The sequence below is a fragment of the Hyla sarda genome, chromosome 3 (genome assembly GCF_029499605.1).
Source record: "Hyla sarda isolate aHylSar1 chromosome 3, aHylSar1.hap1, whole genome shotgun sequence".
NCBI lineage: Eukaryota > Metazoa > Chordata > Amphibia > Anura > Hylidae > Hyla > Hyla sarda.
The window spans coordinates 304,132,350-304,152,901 of record NC_079191.1 but is presented as its reverse complement, the minus strand read 5'-3'; the positions used below and the strand labels follow the sequence as shown (position 1 = coordinate 304,152,901).

General features: G+C 45.3%; 1 protein-coding gene across 4 annotated transcripts in view; it reads right to left on the bottom strand.

The window, feature by feature from the left end:
- Window positions 1-20,552, bottom strand: part of QPCT (glutaminyl-peptide cyclotransferase) — a 431,934-nt gene that overhangs the window by 328,604 nt on the left and 82,778 nt on the right. For 3 of the 4 annotated variants that reach the window (XM_056566979.1, XM_056566977.1, XM_056566978.1), the window contains exon 3: window positions 16,349-16,630. In XM_056566979.1, the coding sequence (XP_056422954.1) occupies window positions 16,349-16,630 (282 nt within the window). Of the gene's footprint in view, window positions 1-16,348; window positions 16,631-18,687; window positions 18,804-20,552 lie in introns of those variants that run through there. The other variant, XM_056566980.1, reaches the window with a different exon arrangement.

Below are 20,552 nucleotides of genomic sequence, written 5' to 3'. Positions count from 1 at the left end.
ATCACAGGGCCGGAGTATCGTGACATCACGGCTCTGCCCCCGTGTGACATCATGCTCCGCCCCTCAATGCAAGCCTATGGGAGGGGGCGTGATGGCTGTCCCCCACGATCAGAACCCCCATGATCAGGCATCTTATCCCCTCTTCTTTGGATAGGTAATAAGATGTCATAGGACCGGAGTACCCCTTTAACCCCTTAAGGACGCAGGACGTAAATGTACGTCCTGGTGAGGTGGTACTTAACGCACCAGGACGTACATTTACGTCGTAAGCATAACCGCGGGCATCGGAGCGATGCCCGTGTCATGCGCGGCTGATCCCGGCTGCTGATCGCAGCCAGGGACCCGCCGGCAATGGCCGACACCCGCGATCTCGCGGGCGTCCGCCATTAACCCCTCAGGTGCCGGGATCAATACAGATCCCAGCATCTGCGGCAGTGCGCGATTTGAATGAATGATCGGATCGCCCGCAGCGCTGCTGCGGGGATCCGATCATTCATAATGCCGCACGGAGGTCCCCTCTCCTTCCTCCGTGCGGCTCCCGGCGGCTCCTGCTCTGGTCTGTGATCGAGCAGACCAGAGCAGGAGATGACCGATAATACTGATCTGTTCTATGTCCTATACATAGAACAGATCAGTATTAGCAATCATGGTATTGCTATGAATAGTCCCCTATGGGGACTATTCAAGTGTAAAAAAAAATGTAAAAAAATGTAAAAGTAAAAGTAAAAAAAAAGTGAAAAATCCCCTCCCCCAATAAAAAAGTAAAACGTCCGTTTTTTCCTATTTTACCCCCAAAAAGCGTAAAAAACATTTTTTATACACATATTTGGTATCGCCGCGTGCGTAAATGTCCGAACTATTAAAATAAAATGTTAATGATCCCGTACGGTGAACGGCGTGAACGAAAAAAAATTAAAAAAGTCCAAAATTCCTACTTTTTTAATACATTTTATTAAAAAAAAATTATAAAAAATGTATTAAAAGTTTTTTATATACAAATGTGGTATCAAAAAAAAGTACAGATCATGGCGCAAAAAATGAGCCCCCATACCGCCGCTTATACGGAAAAATAAAAAAGTTATAGGTCATCAAAATAAAGGGATTATAAACGTACTAATTTGGTTAAAAAGTTTGTGATTTTTTTTAAGCGCAACAATAATATAAAAGTATATAATAATGGGTATTATTTTAATCGTATTGACCCTCAGAATAAAGAACACATGTCATTTTTACCAGAAATTGTACGGCGTGAAAACAAAACCTTCCAAAATTAGCAAAATTGCGTTTTTCGTTTTAATTTCCCCACAAAAATAGTGTTTTTTGGTTGCGCCATACATTTTATGATATAATGAGTGATGTCATTACAAAGGACAACTGGTCGCGCAAAAAACAAGCCCTCATACTAGTCTGTGGATGAAAATATAAAAGAGTTATGATTTTTAGAAGGCGAGGAGGAAAAAATGAAAACGTAAAAATTAAATTGTCTGAGTCCTTAAGGCCAAAATGGGCTGAGTCCTTAAGGGGTTAAGGAACGTAACAAGGGGTACAGTGAGCCTTAACACCCCACATGTGCATTAATGTCTGAACTATTAAAATATAAGGTTAGCTAAACCGCGTGGTCGATGGTCGTACACGTTATAAAATACCAAAGTCCAAAATTGTGCATTTTTGGTCACTTCATATACCATAAAAAAAATTAAGCAAAACAAAAAGTGAGCCCTCATATAGCCCCGTATGCAGGGAAAAATAAGTTATTGGGGTCAAAATGACAATTTTGAATATTCTAATTTTGGTGCATGTAGCAATTTATGTAGCTTATAAAATATAAGCTACATAAATTGTAACAGTATGGACCTACAGAATAAAGATAAGATTTCAATTGAGGGGGCGTGGGGTGATGTCACGAGGGGGCGAGTACCCCTTTAACCCCTTAAGGACGCAGGACGTAAATGTACGTCCTGGTGAGGTGGTACTTAACGCACCAGGACGTACATTTACGTCCTAAGCATAACCGCGGGCATCGGAGCGATGCCCGTGTCATGCGCGGCTGATCCCGGCTGCTAATCGCAGCCAGGGACCCGCCGGCAATGGCCGACGCCCGCGATCTCGCGGGCGTCCGCCATTAACCCCTCAGGTGCCGGGATCAATACAGATCCCGGCATCTGCGGCAGTTCGCGATTTAAATGAACGATCGGATCGCCCGCAGCGCTGCTGCGGGGATCCGATCATTCATAACGCCGCACGGAGGTCCCCTCTCCTTCCTCCATGCGGCTCCCGGCGTCTCCTGCTCTGCCCCACTGCTTCCTGTTAGTTCACATCGCAGCCAGTATGGTGCGGGTATGGGGTCTGGTGTGCAGGAGCTACATCTCCGCGCACCTCACATGCCCCCGCTGGAATCGGAAGTCAAAACCACTTTTAAACTACTTGAATAAATTCCTAGCAGTGTTATAAAGGGCTTTAGAGCTCTTAGGCAGTATTATATGCATGTTTTAGGCTCATTTCATTTTCACAGAAAACTACTTCGACCTTAACCAAACATTCTCAGACTTTTCAAAAGTTCAGACATCTTTATTAAAAAATGTCATATCTTGATTTTTCCAAACCATTTTATAATGTTCTACATAAAAGGTCCTGGAGTGTGGGAAAATGTGAGTAACAACTTATATACCTAATCTATATCTATATATATATATATATATATATATAAACTCAACGTGTGAATGTGTTTGTCCCAGCATCACGTCCAAACGGCTAAAGATATTAACATGAAACTTGGCACACATGTTACTTATTTGTGCTCAGGGCTTACACTCGAGCTTGTAGTGGCAAGCGCTGAATACACAACTATGCAAAACCATACATTGACTTACCAAGCGGCTTTTGTTGTTCCGTACTTGCGATTGCACCTTACATACAAACCTATGTACCTATATAAATAAAATGACTGGCGAAGCGGTTGAGTTGTGCCCATAACCGCGTATGAGGGCACGCCTATAGAGGGCATACCCTATGGTGGATTGATAAGAATAAGGGAGGGTTGGGAGGGTACCTGTAAACCACGTACGCCCCGCCTGTGTGTTGCGGGGGCGTTTTATAGTGGTGCCTCCAGCAAGACCCTGCCTCTAGGTGCAGGGGGGCGTGGGAATTCACGCCCCCTCGCACAAATTGAGCCCAAAACGCTTCCTACTTGTGCTCAGGGCTTACATTCGAGCTTGTAGTGGCAAGCGCTGAATACACAACTATGCAAAACCATACATTGACTTACCAAGCGGCTTGCGTTGTTTCGTACTTGCGATTGCACCTTACATACAAACCTATGTACCTATATAAATAAAATGACTGGCGAAGCGGTTGAGTTGTGCCCATAACCGCGTATGAGGGCACGCCTATAGAGGGCAAAAAATCAAGAAGTAGAATTGATAACATCCCTAACCATAATAACCAACACCACAATTAGTCATGTCTATCTTCCCCTAAACTGTTCATGCTAGACTCAAGGAACCAAGAGAGTTGTGCCTGCTGGCTGGCGACCACCTGAGGCAGTATCTGACACAGAGAATATGTTGGTGACGCCTACTGCGTCCGGCCCAGCCCTGGAACGGGGCCTGACTACATGCTAGCTGATTCGTTCATATTGGCATGCTCACTGTGGTAATTGCAGAAAGGGGAACCGATAGAGATTGTCGGGCATCACATGTCCTCCTGTCCCTGCTAAAGAGTGGCAAGAACTTCATTATTGTAGTGATATGAAGAGTTGACTGGACTGTACCGTGAGCCATATCCTGACCTGCCAACATACCGTCCCGAATATAGTCTCCGGAGTAAATGACCAGTAGCGAACGATGGACCTCCTCGTCCTGATCATGCCTGCAGACTCGACAGATACCAGTAACAAATTAAGCCTAAGGACTACCATGCCTGCAGACAGGCATCAACAGAACCACTGTGTCCGCAGACATGACCGACCTCTCCATGACTGTCGAGCCTGCAGATTCTGACAGGTCTTGCATGCCCTCATGCCTGTGGATGTGGAAGGCCTCTATGTGACTGTCGTACCTGTAACCTGACAGGTCTCGCATACCCTCGTGCCTGTGGATGTGACAGGTCTCTGCATAACTGCTGTGCCTGTAAAGGCAGTCTGACTCGAACCTCGTAACTGTAGGCGTGACAGGTCTTTGAGTAACCCTCGTGTCTGTGGAAGAGATAGCTGTTAGTGTGATGCTGACATGCGTGGACAAGACAGATTAATGCGTAAAATAACCGCCTATGAGTCGTGACATTGTAATTCTATGACCTGTGTTTAGGGAAATATTGATGAAGCCGTGAATCTCCCTGCAGGCGTGGCAGGTGGAGATGGTATGCAACCCCTGGGTTCATATTTATTTATTTTATTTATTTTTATTTTTTTCCTTCAGTAATGCGGGAGTGAATGGCAGCTGCGTGCCTGACATAATGTATGCGTGGTGACGCGAGATGAGACTAAGTGTATGCTGTTGCGCTGAAGAAGAGTCAGAACAGCATACGCAGGGGCCCCCACTGAAGACGTGTCAGCCAGACGGTTGACCCACTGCCTAAGTGTATCGAGTCATGTTGCACTGAAGCAGAGTTAGGAACAACAGACTTCCCCAGGACCCCGACTGAAGAGAGTCCGACCTGAGGAACTTGGTGGGTGAGAGGACGCGCGAGGCTCTGAAGATGTGTCAGTAGCAGCATCAGTGTGTGATGCGAGTAACTGTGGTAAGCAACAAAGAGGTGAAAGTAACATGGATCATCGGGTACGTGTTGAGACGTACATATATAAGAGTGTACTTCCCTTCATTTTTTTTTCTTCTTTTTTTTTAATGCGGGAGTGAAAGGCAGCTGAGTGCCTGACATGATGTATGCATGGTGTCGTGAAATGAGACTAGGTGTATGCTGTTGCGCTGAAGAAGAGTCAGAACAGCATACGCAGGGGCCCCCACTGAAGACGTGTCAGCCAAACGGTTGACCCACTGCCTATGTGTGTCGAGTCATATTGCACTGAAGCAGAGTCAGGAACAACAGAGTTCACCAGGACCCCGACTGGAGCGAGTCCGACCTGGGAACTTGGCGGGTGAGAGGACGCGCGAGGCTCTGAAGACGTGTCAGTAGGAGCGTCGGTGTGTGAAACGAGTAACTGTGGTAAGCAAACAAGAGTGATGAAAGTGACATGGAACAGTGGGTACGTGTTGTGAAGTACATGCGTAAGAGTGTACATGTTTTCCATCATTCATTTTTTTTTTGTGTGTGTGTGTGTGTGTGAGCATGTGATCTGACGGAGTCTATAACCATGGTTGCTCGGCGCAACCCCCTGTAGGCATGAGGGCTACGCCCACCCTCCGTGTTTCGTGGTGTCGTAGCTCTGAAGAAGTGTCAGTAGCAGCCACCACGCAGTGCTGCCCCCTGCAGGCGTGGCAGGTATGATGAGGAAACAACCACCTACGTGTTGTGATGTTGTATTCAGAAGACATGACAGTAACAAGGAATGAGAAGCGGGTCTCCCTGCAGGACGTGGCAGGTGGAGTGGGTGTACACCACTTGTGTTGTGGTATGAAATGTGCTGAATGACGTGTCAGCAACAACAATATAAAGCAAGCTGTTAGGACAAGTTAGGTAATTGGTGAGCGTATGGCAAGATGCGGATGCTTAACTGTGACTGAGCAGTTACTATGGTAACGTGAGTGTGGCATGTTAACTACAGGGACCAACCGCCGGTACCAATGTGTGTGCAGGGTAACTATATGTGACTGTACCGTGCCACCTGAGAATATCTGTGCAGTTACGAGCGTGAGTATGGTAAGCCGAGTAAGGTTATGCGTATGAACAGTAGTAGCTATGAGCAAAAGTGCGGCAACACAGTTGTGAGCGTACATTCAGTGCAACCCGTAAGCGCGGCACATGTGAGTGCGATATGACCACGATGGGCATGATGCGGTGCTGCAATTATGAACGTTCGGCACTATGACTGCACAGTATGGGGCGTGATGCATGTATGTACTGTGTGTAGTAATGGAACTGTAACCACTGCATGGAACTATCATATGAACTGTAACAGTACTATAGCTGCACTCGCAGCATATGACATTATGAGCGAGTGTGCTATTTGCGACAATGTGACTGTACTCCCTGTATGTAACAGAGTGAGCATGTGCACTGTGTGTGATACAACTGTACACACTATGTGCGACTGGGCGTGTGAATTGAATGCAACAGCAACTGTACTCACTGTAAGTGACACCAAGAGCGTACGTACCGTACACGATACCCCAGCTGTACCCACTGTATGTGACACTGTGAGCGTGTATTGTGCAATGACGTGACTGTACTTGCTGCATGTGACCCTGAACTTGAGTGAACTGTAAATGACGAGCTGTACCCACTGCATGAAGCACTATGACGTGTGTTCTCTATACAACACTGTAACTGTATACCCTGCGTGTGCCACTAAGAGTGCCTGTTGTGCAGGATGAAATTCTGAATGTTTATACGCGGTGTGAAATGCATGCGCGTAAGTGCAGTATGAAGCGGCGAGCGGTATAGTACTGACATTACGTAAGAGTAGTGAATGTTGTGAGTGTATGTACCGTATACGTGTTGTGTGCGGTGTGAAAGCCATGAGTTTATGTATCGTGTGACGCTACGTGTGGAAACAGTCTATGAGTGACTGCATGGTATGAGTGCTGAGAGTAGCTGCATGGTGTAAACGCTGAGGAGATTGCACAGTATAAGATGGTAGGGGTGACTGCATGGTATGAGTGCCGAGCGACTGCACAATATCAATGATATGAGTGACTGCGCAGTGTGACGCTATGAGTGAGCGGGCTGCAAGAAGCTGTGAGCGACTGCCTGGTATGACGCTTATGAGCGGCTGCATGGTGAAAACTATGAGTGACTGCACGGTGTGAATGCTACGAGTGACTGCACGGCAAGAACCCTGTGGGTGAACTGTGACGGTATAATGCTAGGAGTGCCTATACGGTATGAAGCTGGAGTGGCTGCACAGTGAGGGACGTTGTGAGTGACTGTACGGTATGGATGCTGAGAGTGACTGCATGGTGTGGAAGCTGTGAGTGACTACGCAGTATGGAATGAAGCTATGAGTGACTGCATGATGTGAAAGCTATGAACTGACTGCACGGTGTGGATGCTATGAGTGACTAGACGATATAAGATCCAGGTGACTGCCAGGTAAGAAAGCTGAGTGACTGTACGGAAAGAAAATCTAAGAGCGACTGTGCGGAATGAATGTTATGAGTGACTGAACGGCACAACGCTTGCGAGCGGCTGCGTGGCATTGCCGCTACGTGAAGCGTCGGCCCCCAATAACCTGGTCCGTTGTGGCCCTGAGACCGGCAGGAAAACCTGGATGTGAAAGTGGAGGAGGGGAACCGCAGTGGAGACTCCCCCTAGGCATCCCGCTGCCCGGTGGCCGCGGGGAGCCGAGCCCTTGGATGGTATAGGGCTGCCGCCAGTCCCCCGTCTTTTGGGAGGCCGGTGTGTTGAACCCAGCCGCCTTTTGTTTATTTATTTCCTTTTTTTTTTTTTTTTGAGTTTTGGCTCCGCCCCCTCGGACACCACGTGGCCCGGTGGCGCCGCCCCCGGCAATCGGGGAGGACGCCACATCCTGCTGAGCGGAGCCACGGGGAGTGAGGAGGAGAGCCCGGCGTGAGGACCAGACCGAGCAGCCGCGGGCGCCGGTCAAGCCGCCCAGAGCCATGGGGAGCAGGGAGGAGGAGACCTGGATCGGAACCCAGGTGAGGGGCTGGCGGGCACCGAGACGGCAGTGGGAACCGCCCCCCCCCCCGCCCACCACGTGGCCCGGCGGCACCGCTCCGGAGAGCAGGGAGTGAGGCTGATCTCACCGCTCGGACCACCGGGAGCGGGGGGGAGCGGGGACCCCGGCGGGACTCTCAGGGAAAGCAATCCGGCCCACCTGGCAGAGGCCAGGACTACATCTGAGTGGGGGAAACCGGGGACGGTGCTCCGGTCCTCACGGGGGACCTGGAGCGTGGGTGGGAACCAGACTGAAAGACATGAGGCCGGAGACTGGGTTTACCGTGGTGGGACCTCTGCACGCTGGACGACCGACGATGTGCCTGTAAACCACGTACGCCCTGTCTGTGTGTTGCGGGGGCGTTTTATAGTGGTGCCTCCAGCAAGACCCCGCCTCTAGGTGCAGGGGGCGTGGGAATTCACGCCCCCTCGCACAAATTCAGCCCAAAAGACTTCCTACATGTCAACAACAAACATAGGATAGGCGATTTAACCCTTACTCACCCCCCCCCCCCCCCCATTTGCCAGGGGCTGGGTTTATGTTTAAGGTCCCATACAAGTCAATGGGAAATATGTTACTGCATAGCTACCAAACGGCAGGAGATATTTCGATAATACTTGGTCACATGTTACTTATATGTCCACTTAAAATATAGGATAGTTAATTTAACCCTTTGTGTCGGGGATTTTGTTTAAAGTCCCATGCAAATCAATGGGAAATGTATGTGCCCACATAACTTCCGTACGGCTGGATATAATTCAATACCTGGTACACATATTACGGGTTGGGATAGGAGGTCAGGATATGAAGACGGGATAGGAGGACGGGATAGGAGGACCGGCATAGGAGGCCGGGATAGGAGGCCAGGATAGGAGGTCGGGATAGGAGAACGGGATAGGAGGACAGGATAGGAGGTCGAGATAGGAGGTCGAGATAGGAGGTCGAGATAAATGGACTGGATAGGAGGATGGGATAGGAGGTCAAGATAGGGGGTCGGGATAGGAGGTCGAGATAGGAGGTCGGGATAGGAGGTCGGGATAGGAGGTCGGGATAGGAGGTCGGGATAGGAGGTAGGGATAGGAGGTCGGGATAGGAGGTCGGGATAGGAGGTCGGGATAGGAGGTCGGGATAGGAGGTCGGGATAGGAGGTCGGGATAGGAGGATGGGATAGGAGGTCAGGATAGGAGGTCATCATAGGAGGACGAGATAGGACGGGATAGGAGGATGGGATAGGAGGACAGGATATGAGGATGGGATATGAGGTCGAGATATGATGATGGGATAGGAGGTTGGGATAGGAGGTCGCGATATGACGACGGGATATGGAGTTGGGATATGAGGATGGGATATGAAGTCAAAAGCTCCCTCCTTTGTTTATTTTCCTCCCCAACAAGGATTAGGAAGGAAAAACCAAGCAACGCCAGGTATTAAGCTAGTCTATATATATATATATAAAACGCAATGTGTGTATGTGTGTGTATGTTCCAGCATCACGTCCAAACGGCTTAAGATATTTACATGAAACTTGGCACACATGTTACTTATATGTCAACAACATACACAGGATAGGTAATTTACACATGTTACTTATATGTACACTTAAAATATAGGATAGTTAATTTAACCCTTAACTACCCGCATTTGTGAGGGTCAGGGCTTTTGTTTAAAGTCCCATGCAAATCTATGGGAAATGTATAGGAGGTCGGGATAGGAGGTCGAGATAGGAGGTCGGGATAGGATGTCGGGATATGAGGTCGGGATAGGAGGACCGGATAGGAGGTCGAGATAGGAGGTTGGGATAGATGGACTGGATAGGAGGATGGGATAGGAGGTCGGGATAGGAGGTCGGAATAGGAGGACGGGATACGAGGACGGGATAGGAGGACAGGATAGGAGGATGGGATATGATGACAGGATAGGAGGTTGGGTGAGGAGGTCGGGATATGAGGACGGGATATGGGGTTGGGATATGACAACAATATATGAGGAAGGGATATGAAGTCAAAAGCTTCCTCCTTTGTTTATTTTCCTCCCCAACAAGGATTAGGAAGGAAAAACCGGGCAACGCCGGGTATTAAGCTAGTCTATATATATAAAACACAATGGGGGACATGTATCATTTCCAGTGTATAATAGAAGTTTTTTACCCCTCTGCCTGTTGTCTAAATTTGGCGCAGCTGCGTTAAATTTATCATTCTTGCGCAGCTACTTTGTTGAATTGCGTTTAAATTTAGAATTCTCCTCAGAGCATAAATTTACACCACAGCTCTATTTAGTAGGAGCTTTGTCTGCAGCGTATCTGCACCTAAACAGTAAATGTGTCCTCGTTATTAGTTTTAGAATTTTTTTTCTTCATTATGTAGAGTTTTAATCTCACAATAATACCACTTTTTGCACCCAATTATAACACATCAATTATACCAATGTCCTTATTCTTCATTTAACATCTGTGACACCCCTGTGCAAATCACCTCAAATGTACATGGTGCACTCTACCTTATGGGCCCTGTTGTGCGCCCGCAGAGCACTTTGCGCCCACATATGTGGTATCTCCGTACTCTGGCTAAATTGTGTCCCAAAAAATTGTTTGTTTTTTTTTCCCATTTACCTCTTGTGAAAATGTAAAGTATGCGGCAAAACCAGCATGTCAGTGAAATAATTTTATTTTTATACACTAACATACTGATGTAGACTCCAACTGTTCCTTTTCATAATGGGTAAAAGGAGAAAAAGCCCCCCAAAATCTGTAAGGCAATTTCTCCCGAGTACGGCGATACCCCATATGTGACCCTAAAATGTTGCCTTGAAATACGACAGGGCTCCAAAGTGAGAGCGCCATGCGCATTTGAGGCCTAAGTTAGGGTTTTGCATAGGGGTGAACATAGGGTTATTCTATGCCAGTGTTTCCCAAACAGGGTGCCTCCAGCTGTTGCAAAACTCCCAACATGCCTGGACAGTCAATGGCTGTTCGGCAATACTGGGAGTTGTTGTTTTGCAACAGCTGGAGGCTCCATTTTGGAAACAGTGCCGTACCAGACGTTGTTCATATTTATTGGGGAGGGGAGGGGGGCTGTGTAGCGGTATGTGTATATATAGTGTTTTTTACTTATTTTATTTAAGTGTAGTGTAGTGTTTTTCGGGTACAGTCACACGGGCGGGGGTTGACAGCGAGTTTGCTGCATCTCAATCTTGCAGCACTCCCTGTAAACCTCCGCCCATGTGAGTGTACCCTGTCCATTCACATTGGAGGGAGGGGGGGGGGGGAAACATCCAGCTGTTGCAAAACTACAACTCCGAGCATGCCCTTTGGCTGTCCGTGCATGCTGGGAGTTGTAGTTTTGCAACAGCTGGAGGCACACTGGTTGCGAAACACGGAAACAGACTCAGTGTTTCGCAACCAGTGTGCCTTCAGCTGTTGCAAAAACTTCAAATCTCAGCATGCAGTGACAGCAGAAGGACATGCTGGAACTTGTAGTTATGCAACAGCTGGAGGCATACTGCTACAACTCCCAGCATGCCCTTTGGCAGTCCGTGCATGCTGAGGGTTGTAGTTATGCAACAGCTGAAGGCACACTGGTTGCAAAACACTTGAAAGTTTTTTACTTAACTTAGTGTTTCCAAACCAGTGTGTCTCCAGCTGTTGCACAACTTCAATTCCCAGCATGCATGGTCTGTCAGTACATGCTGGGCGTTATAGTTTGGAGGCACAGCTGGAGGCACACGGGTTGGGAAAAAGAGTTAGGAAACCAACAATGTTTCCCAACTAGTGTGCCTCCAACTGTTGCAAAACTATAATTCCCAGCATGGCCAGACATGCTGGAAGTTGTATTTCGGCAATATCTGAAGGGTCAGATGTTGATGAACTACAACTCCCAGCATGCTTGGGCAGTCTGGGCATGCTGGGAGTTGTAGTTTTGCAACAGCTGGAGGTCCACAGTTTGTAGACCACTGTATAATGGTCTCCAATCTGTGGTCTTCCAGAGGTTACAGAACTACAACTCCCAGCATGCCTCGACAGAGTGGGCATGCTGAGATTTGTAATCTGTGGCCCTCCAGATGTTGCAAAACTACAATTCCCAGCATGCCCAGATGGTCACATGGTAAGATGGCTGTCTATCAGTGATAGCCACCATCTTACCGGGTGCTGGGGAAAAGTATAACGGAAAGCAGTAAATTTTAAAAATAAAAGGAGAATGATCTACAGTGTTAAGTGGATTACAAAGCTATTTTAATGTGACGGAGCTTGTTCAATGATAAGTAAGCTATCAAACATTTCCTATGTAAATGTGTTAAATTGTTGGATCATAAAATAACAATATACAAGTGATCTAATGAATAACTGAACTATAAACAAATATTCTATATGCAAATTATTTTAAAAGTGCTTTGGAATAACCAAGGAGTAAAAAGCAATATAAAGCAAACCAAATGAGGAATTGAGATAGGAAAGTAAAAACATTCTGGTGGTTCCTTAGTAGAACTTTCCTTCAGAAATAGAAAGGATCGCTACGTGCAGTTAAAGTTGGCTTATATTTATGGGGAAAAAGACGCACTTGCGTCAAAATTTTTGGTGCAAAGGAAAAGAACGCAGGTAATAAATCCATGTGTACTATAGATGTCACTCCAAGGTACCCTGATTCACCCACATCTGGAGGACATGCTCTACCAAAACGTGCGCGAAAAAAATGGGGAAAAAAAAGCGCTTGCGCAAAATTTTGCGCAAAAAAATACACACAAAACAGGGGTAAAATCTTTGATACATGTCCCCCAATGTGTGTATGTGTGTGTATGTTCCAGCATCACCTCCAAACGGCTTAAGATATTTACATGAAACTTGGCACACGTTACTTATATGTCAACAACAAACACAGGATAGGTAATTTAACCCTTGCTCACCCCCATTTGCCAGGGTCGGGGTTTTTGTTTAAAGTCTGATACAATCTATGGGAAATATATGTTACTGCTAACTTACAAACGGCTAGAGATATTTCGATAATACTTTGTCACATGTTACTTATATGTACACTTAAAATATAGGATAGTTAATTTAACCCTTAACTACCCGCATTTGTGAGGGTCGGGGCTTTTGTTTAAAGTCCCATGCAAATCTATGGGAAATGTATAGGAGGTCGGGATAGGAGAACGGGATAGGAGGACGGGATAGGAGGACGGGATAGGAGGACGGGATAGGAGGTCGGGATAGGAGGTCGGGATAGGAGGTCGGGATAGTAGGACGGGATAGTAGGACGGGATAGGAGGTCGAGATAGGAGGTTAGGATAGATGGACTGGATAGGAGGATGGGATAGGAGGTCAGGATAGGAGGTCGAGATAGGAGATTCGGGATAGGAGGACGGGATAGGAGGACGGGATAGGAGGTCAAGATAGGAGGACGGGATAGGAGGACAAGATAGGAGGACAAGATAGGAGGACAAGATAGGAGGACGGGATAGGAGCACGGGATAGGAGGACGTGGATAGGAGGACGGGATAGGAGGTCGGGATAGGAGGACGGGATATGAGATCGAGATATGATGACGGGATAGGAGGTCGGGATAGGATGTCGAGATAGGAGGACAGGATAGGAGGACGGGATAGGAGGACGGGATATGGGGTTGGGATATGACAACAATATATGAGGACAGGATATGAAGTCAGAAGCTTCCTCCTTTGTTTATTTTCCTCCCCAACAAGGATTAGGAAGGAAAAACCGGGCAACGCCGGGTATTAAGCTAGTCTATACATACAAAACGCAATGTGTGTATGTGTGTATGTTCCAGCATCACGTCCAAACGGCTTAAGATATTTACATGAAACTTGGCATACATGTTAGTTATATGTCAACAACAAACATAGGATAGGTAATTTAACCCTTGGGTCAGGGTTTTTGTTTAAAGTCCGATACAAGTCAATGGGAAATATATGTTACTGCATAACTTACAAACGGCTAGAGATATTTCGATAATACTTGGTCACATGTTACTTATATGTACACTTAAAATATAGGATAGTTAATTTAACCCTTAACTACCTGCATTTGTGAGGGTCGGGGCTTTTATTTAAAGTCCAATGCAAATCTATGGGAAATGTATAGGAGGTCGGGATAGGAGGTCGAGATAGGAGTTCGAGATAGGAGGTTGAGATAGGAGGTTGAGATAAGAGGACGGGATAGGAGGTCGGGATAGGAGGTCGGGATAGGAGGTCCGGATAAGAGGTCCGGATAGGAGGTCCGGATAGGATGTCGGGATAGGAGGTCGGGATAGGGGGTCAAGATAGGAGGTCGAGACATGAGGACAGGAAAGGAGGACAGGATAGGAGGTCGAGATAGGAGGACGGGATAGGAGGGGGATATAGGAAGTCGAGATAGCAGGTCAAGATAGGAGGTCTAGATAGGAGGACGGGATAGGAGTATGGGATATGAGGACGGGATAGGAGGTCGGGATAGGAGGTCGGGATAGGAGTCCAGGATTGGAGGTCGTGATAGGAGGTCTAGATAGCAGGACAGGATAGGAGGTTGAGATAGGAGGTCAGGATATGAGGACAGGATATGGGATTGGGATATGACAACAATATATGAGGATGGGATATGAAGTCAAAAGCTTCCTCCTCTGTTGATTTTCCTCCACAACAAGCATTAGGAAGGAAAAACCGGGCAACTCAGCTAGTTTACTGTTAAAAAATAAAGGATTATGATTAAAGTAACACATTAAGATTGGGTCACTGTTACTGTCATATATACAATTATGCAGACTCCTGTAGGATTAATATGAAATTTGACAGAAATCATTATGGGGTGCACTTCTGGGCCTTATATTGTGGAACCGCATTTGTTCAGTGGATAGAAAATGCCCAATTAATTTTATGAAGGTGTTAAAAATAAAGATGCAACTGTATGTTATCAGTACTGCATCTGTATTTTAAATGGTCAATGTCAGATTCAAAACATTTTTACATGTTGTACATCTTGGCAAAACATTAACCCTAATTACTTCCTAAGAAATGTGTATTTCCTTTTTTATAGAAATCACTTACTGGACATGTATCAATGCCTGAGCTTCAGCTTGGAAAAATCTATGATTTTATAATCCATGATTCTATAAAAAGGAAATAATATTTTCTTATGGAGTATATTCGAAAGGTTAATGTTTTGTCAAGATGTACAACATATAAAATATGTTTTATGGGATATAAGGACGGGATATGATGACCGGATATGAGGATCAGATATGAGGACGGGATAGGAGGTCGGTATGGAAGGTCGAGATAGGAGGACGGGATAGGAGGTTGAGATAGGAGGTCGGGATAGGAGGTCAAGATAAGAGGTCAAGATAAGAGGTCAAGATAGGAGGATGGGATATGAGGACAGGATATGAATACGGGATAGGAGGACAGGATAGGAGGTGGGCATAGGAGTCCAGGATTGGAGGTCGGGATAGGAGGTCGACATAGGAGGTCGAGATAGAAGGTCGGGATAGGAGGACGGGATAGGAGGTCGAGAAATGAGGATGGGAAAGGAGGTCGGGATAGGAGGTCGAGATAGGAGGACGGGATAGGAGGTCAGGATAGGAGTCCGGGATAGGAGGTCGGGATAGCAGGTCAAGATAAGAGGTCAAGATAGGAGGTCTAGACAGGAGGACGGGATAGGAGGACAGGATAGGAGGTGGGGATAGGAGTCCAGGATTGGAGGTCGGGATAGGAGGTCCGGATAGGAGAACGGGATAGGAGGACGGGATAGGAGGTCGGGATAGGCGGTCGGGATAGGCGGTCGGGATAGGGGGTCAGGATAGGAGATCGAGAAAGGAGGTCTAGATAGGACGGGATAGGAGGTTAAGATAGGAGGACGGGATAGGAGGTTGGGATATGGGGTTGGGATATGACAACAATAAGCTTCCTCCTCTGTTGATTTTCCTCCACAACAAGGATTAGGAAGGAAAAACGGGCAACGCTGGGTACTCAGCTAGTTTACTGATAAAAAAATAAAGGGTTATCATTAAAGTAACACATTAAGATTGGGTCACTGTTAGTGTCATATATACAACTATGAAGACTCCTGTAGGGTTAATATGAAATTTGACAGAAATCATTATGGATGCGCAAGCTGAAGCAGAGGCATGGACAAAGTCTAGTAAGTGAGGGAGGGCTATCACTCCTCTGTGATTTCTCCTGTTTGATAGTACTCATCTGTGCTCTCTCCTGTCCTATCAGACAGGAGAGAGCACAGAAGAGTGCTAGCCCTCCCTCACTTACTGGATATGTATCAATGCCAGTGCTTCAGCTTGGAAAAAGCTATGATTTTATAATCCATGATTCTATTAAAAGGAAATAATATTTTCTTATGGAGTATATTAGAAAGGTTTATGTTTTGTCAAGATGTACAACATATAAAAAAAAAGTTTCTGTATCTGACAGTGGCCATTTAAAGGAATTGTCTGATAAATCTCAAATTTCTTCTGGATTGCAAATCCATTGCCTCAACTAAATTTTAATGCCACAATGATGCAAATCATAATGCCTCCATTTTCAAATATGCTTCTGTAAAACTGGTATTACATTACATACCTTTAATTGCTGAAGACGATAGTCCAGAGCTCGGCCAAGTTCTAACAGCATTGCACATGGTACAGCTGAATCTGTTGCCCCGATAAATATTTTACCATCCCACTGAGGACTGAAGTATTTGGAATCATAATGGCAGGCAAGGACCAAGTAACGCTGAGCAGATGGATTTAGAGTGGCAATAACATTTGAGAATGTCACATATCCAAAAGGAGTTTGACTTTGAAATGTATCTTCTTCTGTAAGCCACCCAGCTTGAAGTCTCTGCATTCGCTGTTTAATGTGCTAATGACAGAAAAGTGGGGGAAAAAAAGAGAACATTAAAGAATTGTAACCATAAAGTGCGTAGTTTATATATATATATATATATATATATATATATATATATATATATAGGGTATTTGGGTTTGTTTTTCGCTTCAACCCCTGGATGCCTTGGACAGTTTTTGTGGCATCAATTTGTTTTTCATCTTCACTTTCAATTGTATATTTTAAAATTTACTTAATTTTACTTAAATGGTATCAATGAAAGCTACACCTAATCTTGCTAAAGCCCTCACACTCGTCTGACAGAAGAAAAAAAAATGCCTCTCAGACTAAGGCTAGGTTAACATCTGCATTCTGGCCTCTGTTACAGATTCTGCTCTGGGCCAGAAATAGGCAGTGGACAGTCAACTGCATGATGGACATGGAGCAGACAGACTTTATTGACTTTAAGGGGGTCTGTTGTTGTTTTTTTTATTTTTTATCTGGTGACTGTTATTTTACTGGAACATAATCAGACATGAAAATATTTAATGCAGCCTCTTACAGAGATGTGAGGAGACATATTTAGCTTTAATAAAATGGCTTCATAAAAAGTCTTGTTCATGCAATAAAAAGTAATCCTACACCAAGATTTAAATCTACAGGGTGGGTCATTTATATGGATACACCTTAATAAAATGGGAATGGTTGGTGATATTAACTTCCTGTTTGTGGCACATTAGTATATGTGAGGGAGGAAACTTTTCAAGATGGGTGGTGACTATGGCGGCCATTTTGAAGTCAGCCATTTTGAATCCAACTTTTGTTTTTTTTAATAGGAAGAGGGTCATGTGACACATGAAACTTTTTGGAAATTTCACAAGAAAAACATGAGGTGCTTGGTTTTAACGTAACTTTATTCTTTCATCAGTTATTTACAAGTTTCTGATCACTTATAAAATGTGTTCAATGTGCTGCCCATTGTGCTGGATTGTCAATGCAACCCTCTTCTCCCACTCTTCACACACTGATAGCAACACCTCAGGAGAAATGCTAGCACAGGCTTCCAGTATACGTAGTTTCAGTTGCTGCAGAATGGGCCAAACAAAAATTGGAACAGGACCCTCAGTTTATGCAGAAGATTTTGTTCAGTGATGAGACAAACTTTTATGTGAACGGTGAAGTTAACAAACAAAACCACCGCTATTGGTCTGACACTAACCCACATTGGATAGATCCCTCCAAGACTGTTGAAACACAAAACTTCATGGTGTGGTGTGGTATATGGGGTACAAAGATAGTGGGGCCATTCCTCTTCAATGGAAACCTCAAGGCCACTGGATATGCAAAATTGCTACATGATGATGTGTTTCCCTCTTTATGCACTGAAGCTGGCACGTTCCCTGAGTTTTTCCAGCAAGATGATGCACCACCACATTATGGGTGTCAGGTCCAAGCATTCCTAGATGAACAGTTTCCTGGAAAGTGGATTGGTCTTCGTGGGCCAGTTGAATGGCCCCCAAGGTCTCCCGATCTGACCCCCTTAGACTTTTATCTTTGGGGTCATCTGAAGGCAATTGTCTATGCTGTGAAGATATGACATGTGCAGCACCTGAAACTACGGATACTGGAAGCCTGTGCGAGCATTTCTCCTGCGGTGTTGCTATCAGTGTGTGAAGAGTGGGAGAAGAGGGTTGCATTGACAATCCAACACAATGGGCAGCACATTGAACACATTTTATAAGTGGTCAGAAACTTGTAAATAACTCATGAAAGAATAAAGTTACGTTAAAACCAAACACATCATTGTTTTTGTTGTGAAATTCCCAATAAGTTTGATGTGTCAAATGACCCTCTTCCTATTGAAAAAACAAAAGTTGGATTCAAAATGGCCGACTTCAAAATGGCCACCATGGTCACCACCCATCTTGAAAAGTTTCCCCCCCTCACATATACTAATGTGCCACAAACAGGAAGTTAATATCACCAACCATTCCCATTTTATTAAGGTGTATCCATATAAATGGCCAACCCTGTAGTTTACAAATACGTAAAACTCAATTTGCTATCTAAAAGAACAGCAGAAAATGTACTACCAACATTCCCACAGTATCCTACGTGGTATTTTGTTCCAAAGATGCATAAAACGTTGGTGGCCCCACCAGTGAGAATTATTGTCTCCGGGGTGGGGTCATTAATAGAGTCATTGGGGGAGATTTATCAAAACATGTCCAGAGGAAAAGTTGCTGAGTTGCCCATAGCAACCAATCAGATCTCTTTCATTTTTCAGAAGCCTTTTCAAAATTGAAAGAGGCAAGCTGCTTGGTTGCTATGGGCAACTCAGCAACTTTTCCTCTTGACAGGTTTTGATAAATCTCCCACATTGTCACAGTTTTTGTATTGGCTCTTGAGACCTGTTTTACATATAGTACCTTCACTAGTAAAGGATACAAATGAATTCCTGCTATCCTCAGATGGAATAGAAGGGTGTGAGGATTGTCTGTTAGTGTCCATTGACGTAGAGAATTTATACATCAGAATTCCACAAGTGTTTGGTACTAAGGTTATAAAAGAGATCCTAGGCAAAACTGATAAAAGTGAAGATTATGTAAATTTTATATGTGAGACACTGTTGTTCATGCTCAGCCATAACACATTTCAATTTGATAATTTCACTCAAAGAAACGGTACTGCGATGGGTACTCCTGTGCATGTACTTACGCAAACCTCTATCTGGCTGTGTTTGAACAGGAATTAGTTTTTTCTGTAAAGAATAGGTTTTTGAAAAATATTTGTTGCTTTTTCAGATATGCTGGATGACATTTTAATTTTATGGGCTAACACTGTACATGAATTTCAAAATTTCATCACATACCTGAATGAGGAAAATAACTACAACATGAAATTTACCTCAAAAAATGTTCATAAATCTATAGAATTTTTGGATGTATTCATAACCTTAAAAGAGGAAAGACAAAAAGCTGCAGGAAGCCCACTGCCTTAAAGGGGTATGCCGGCTTTATACATTTTATCCCTTATCCAAAGGATAGGGGACAAGATGTATATGATCAGAGGCAGCTCTAGACTTTTTGAGGCCTTAGGCGAAAATAAATCTGAGGCCCCCCAAGCACGATAAAAAGAAGAAAAGAAAAAAAGTAAGCAGGCAATATTAAAATTAACTGTATAAATTGCAAAAAAAAATTAAAAAATTAATTTTTTTTCTAATTCCAATATCTATTTATCAGTGGGTATGTAGTTTAAAGTGCTGCTTTATACAGCAACTCACATGTGACGTCATCTCTGATCAGCGTCATTCGTCTGGTCCGGACCGTCCTGACCATTTCTTCCAGCCACAACTCTTCCCCGTTAAACCTGCAAAACAAATCTATTAGGCTCCGCACTTTACAAGCATCAGCCTCCAGATTCCCCTTTTACAAATGAAGAGGAATACAGGGGCGTATAGGTGTAAAAGGGGTGACAGAGGGCTGTACATGGGTGGTAGATGGGTGTAGAGGAGTGTACATGGGTGGTAGAGGGGTGTAGAGGAGTGTACATTTGTGACAGATGGGTGTAGAGAAGTGTACATGGGTGACAGAGGGGTGTAGAAGAGTGTACATGGGTGACAGAGGGGTGTAGAGGAGTGTACATGGGTGACAGGGGGGCGTCGGGGGTTACAGGGGTGGTCAGGAGTGACAAGGGGGTAACAAGGATGAGAAAGGGACAGAGGGGTGGACATGGGTGACAAGGATGTAGTCAGAGGGGTGGACAATGGGGGGTGAACATGGGTAACACGGGGATGGACAGGGATGACAGAGGGATGGACATGGGTGAGAGGGGTGGGTAGACATGGGGAGAGGAGGGGATGGACATGGGTGAGGGGGGGATGGACATGGGTGAGGGGGGGTGGACATGGGTGAGGGGGGGTGGACATGGGTGAGGGGGGGTGGACATGGGTAACAGA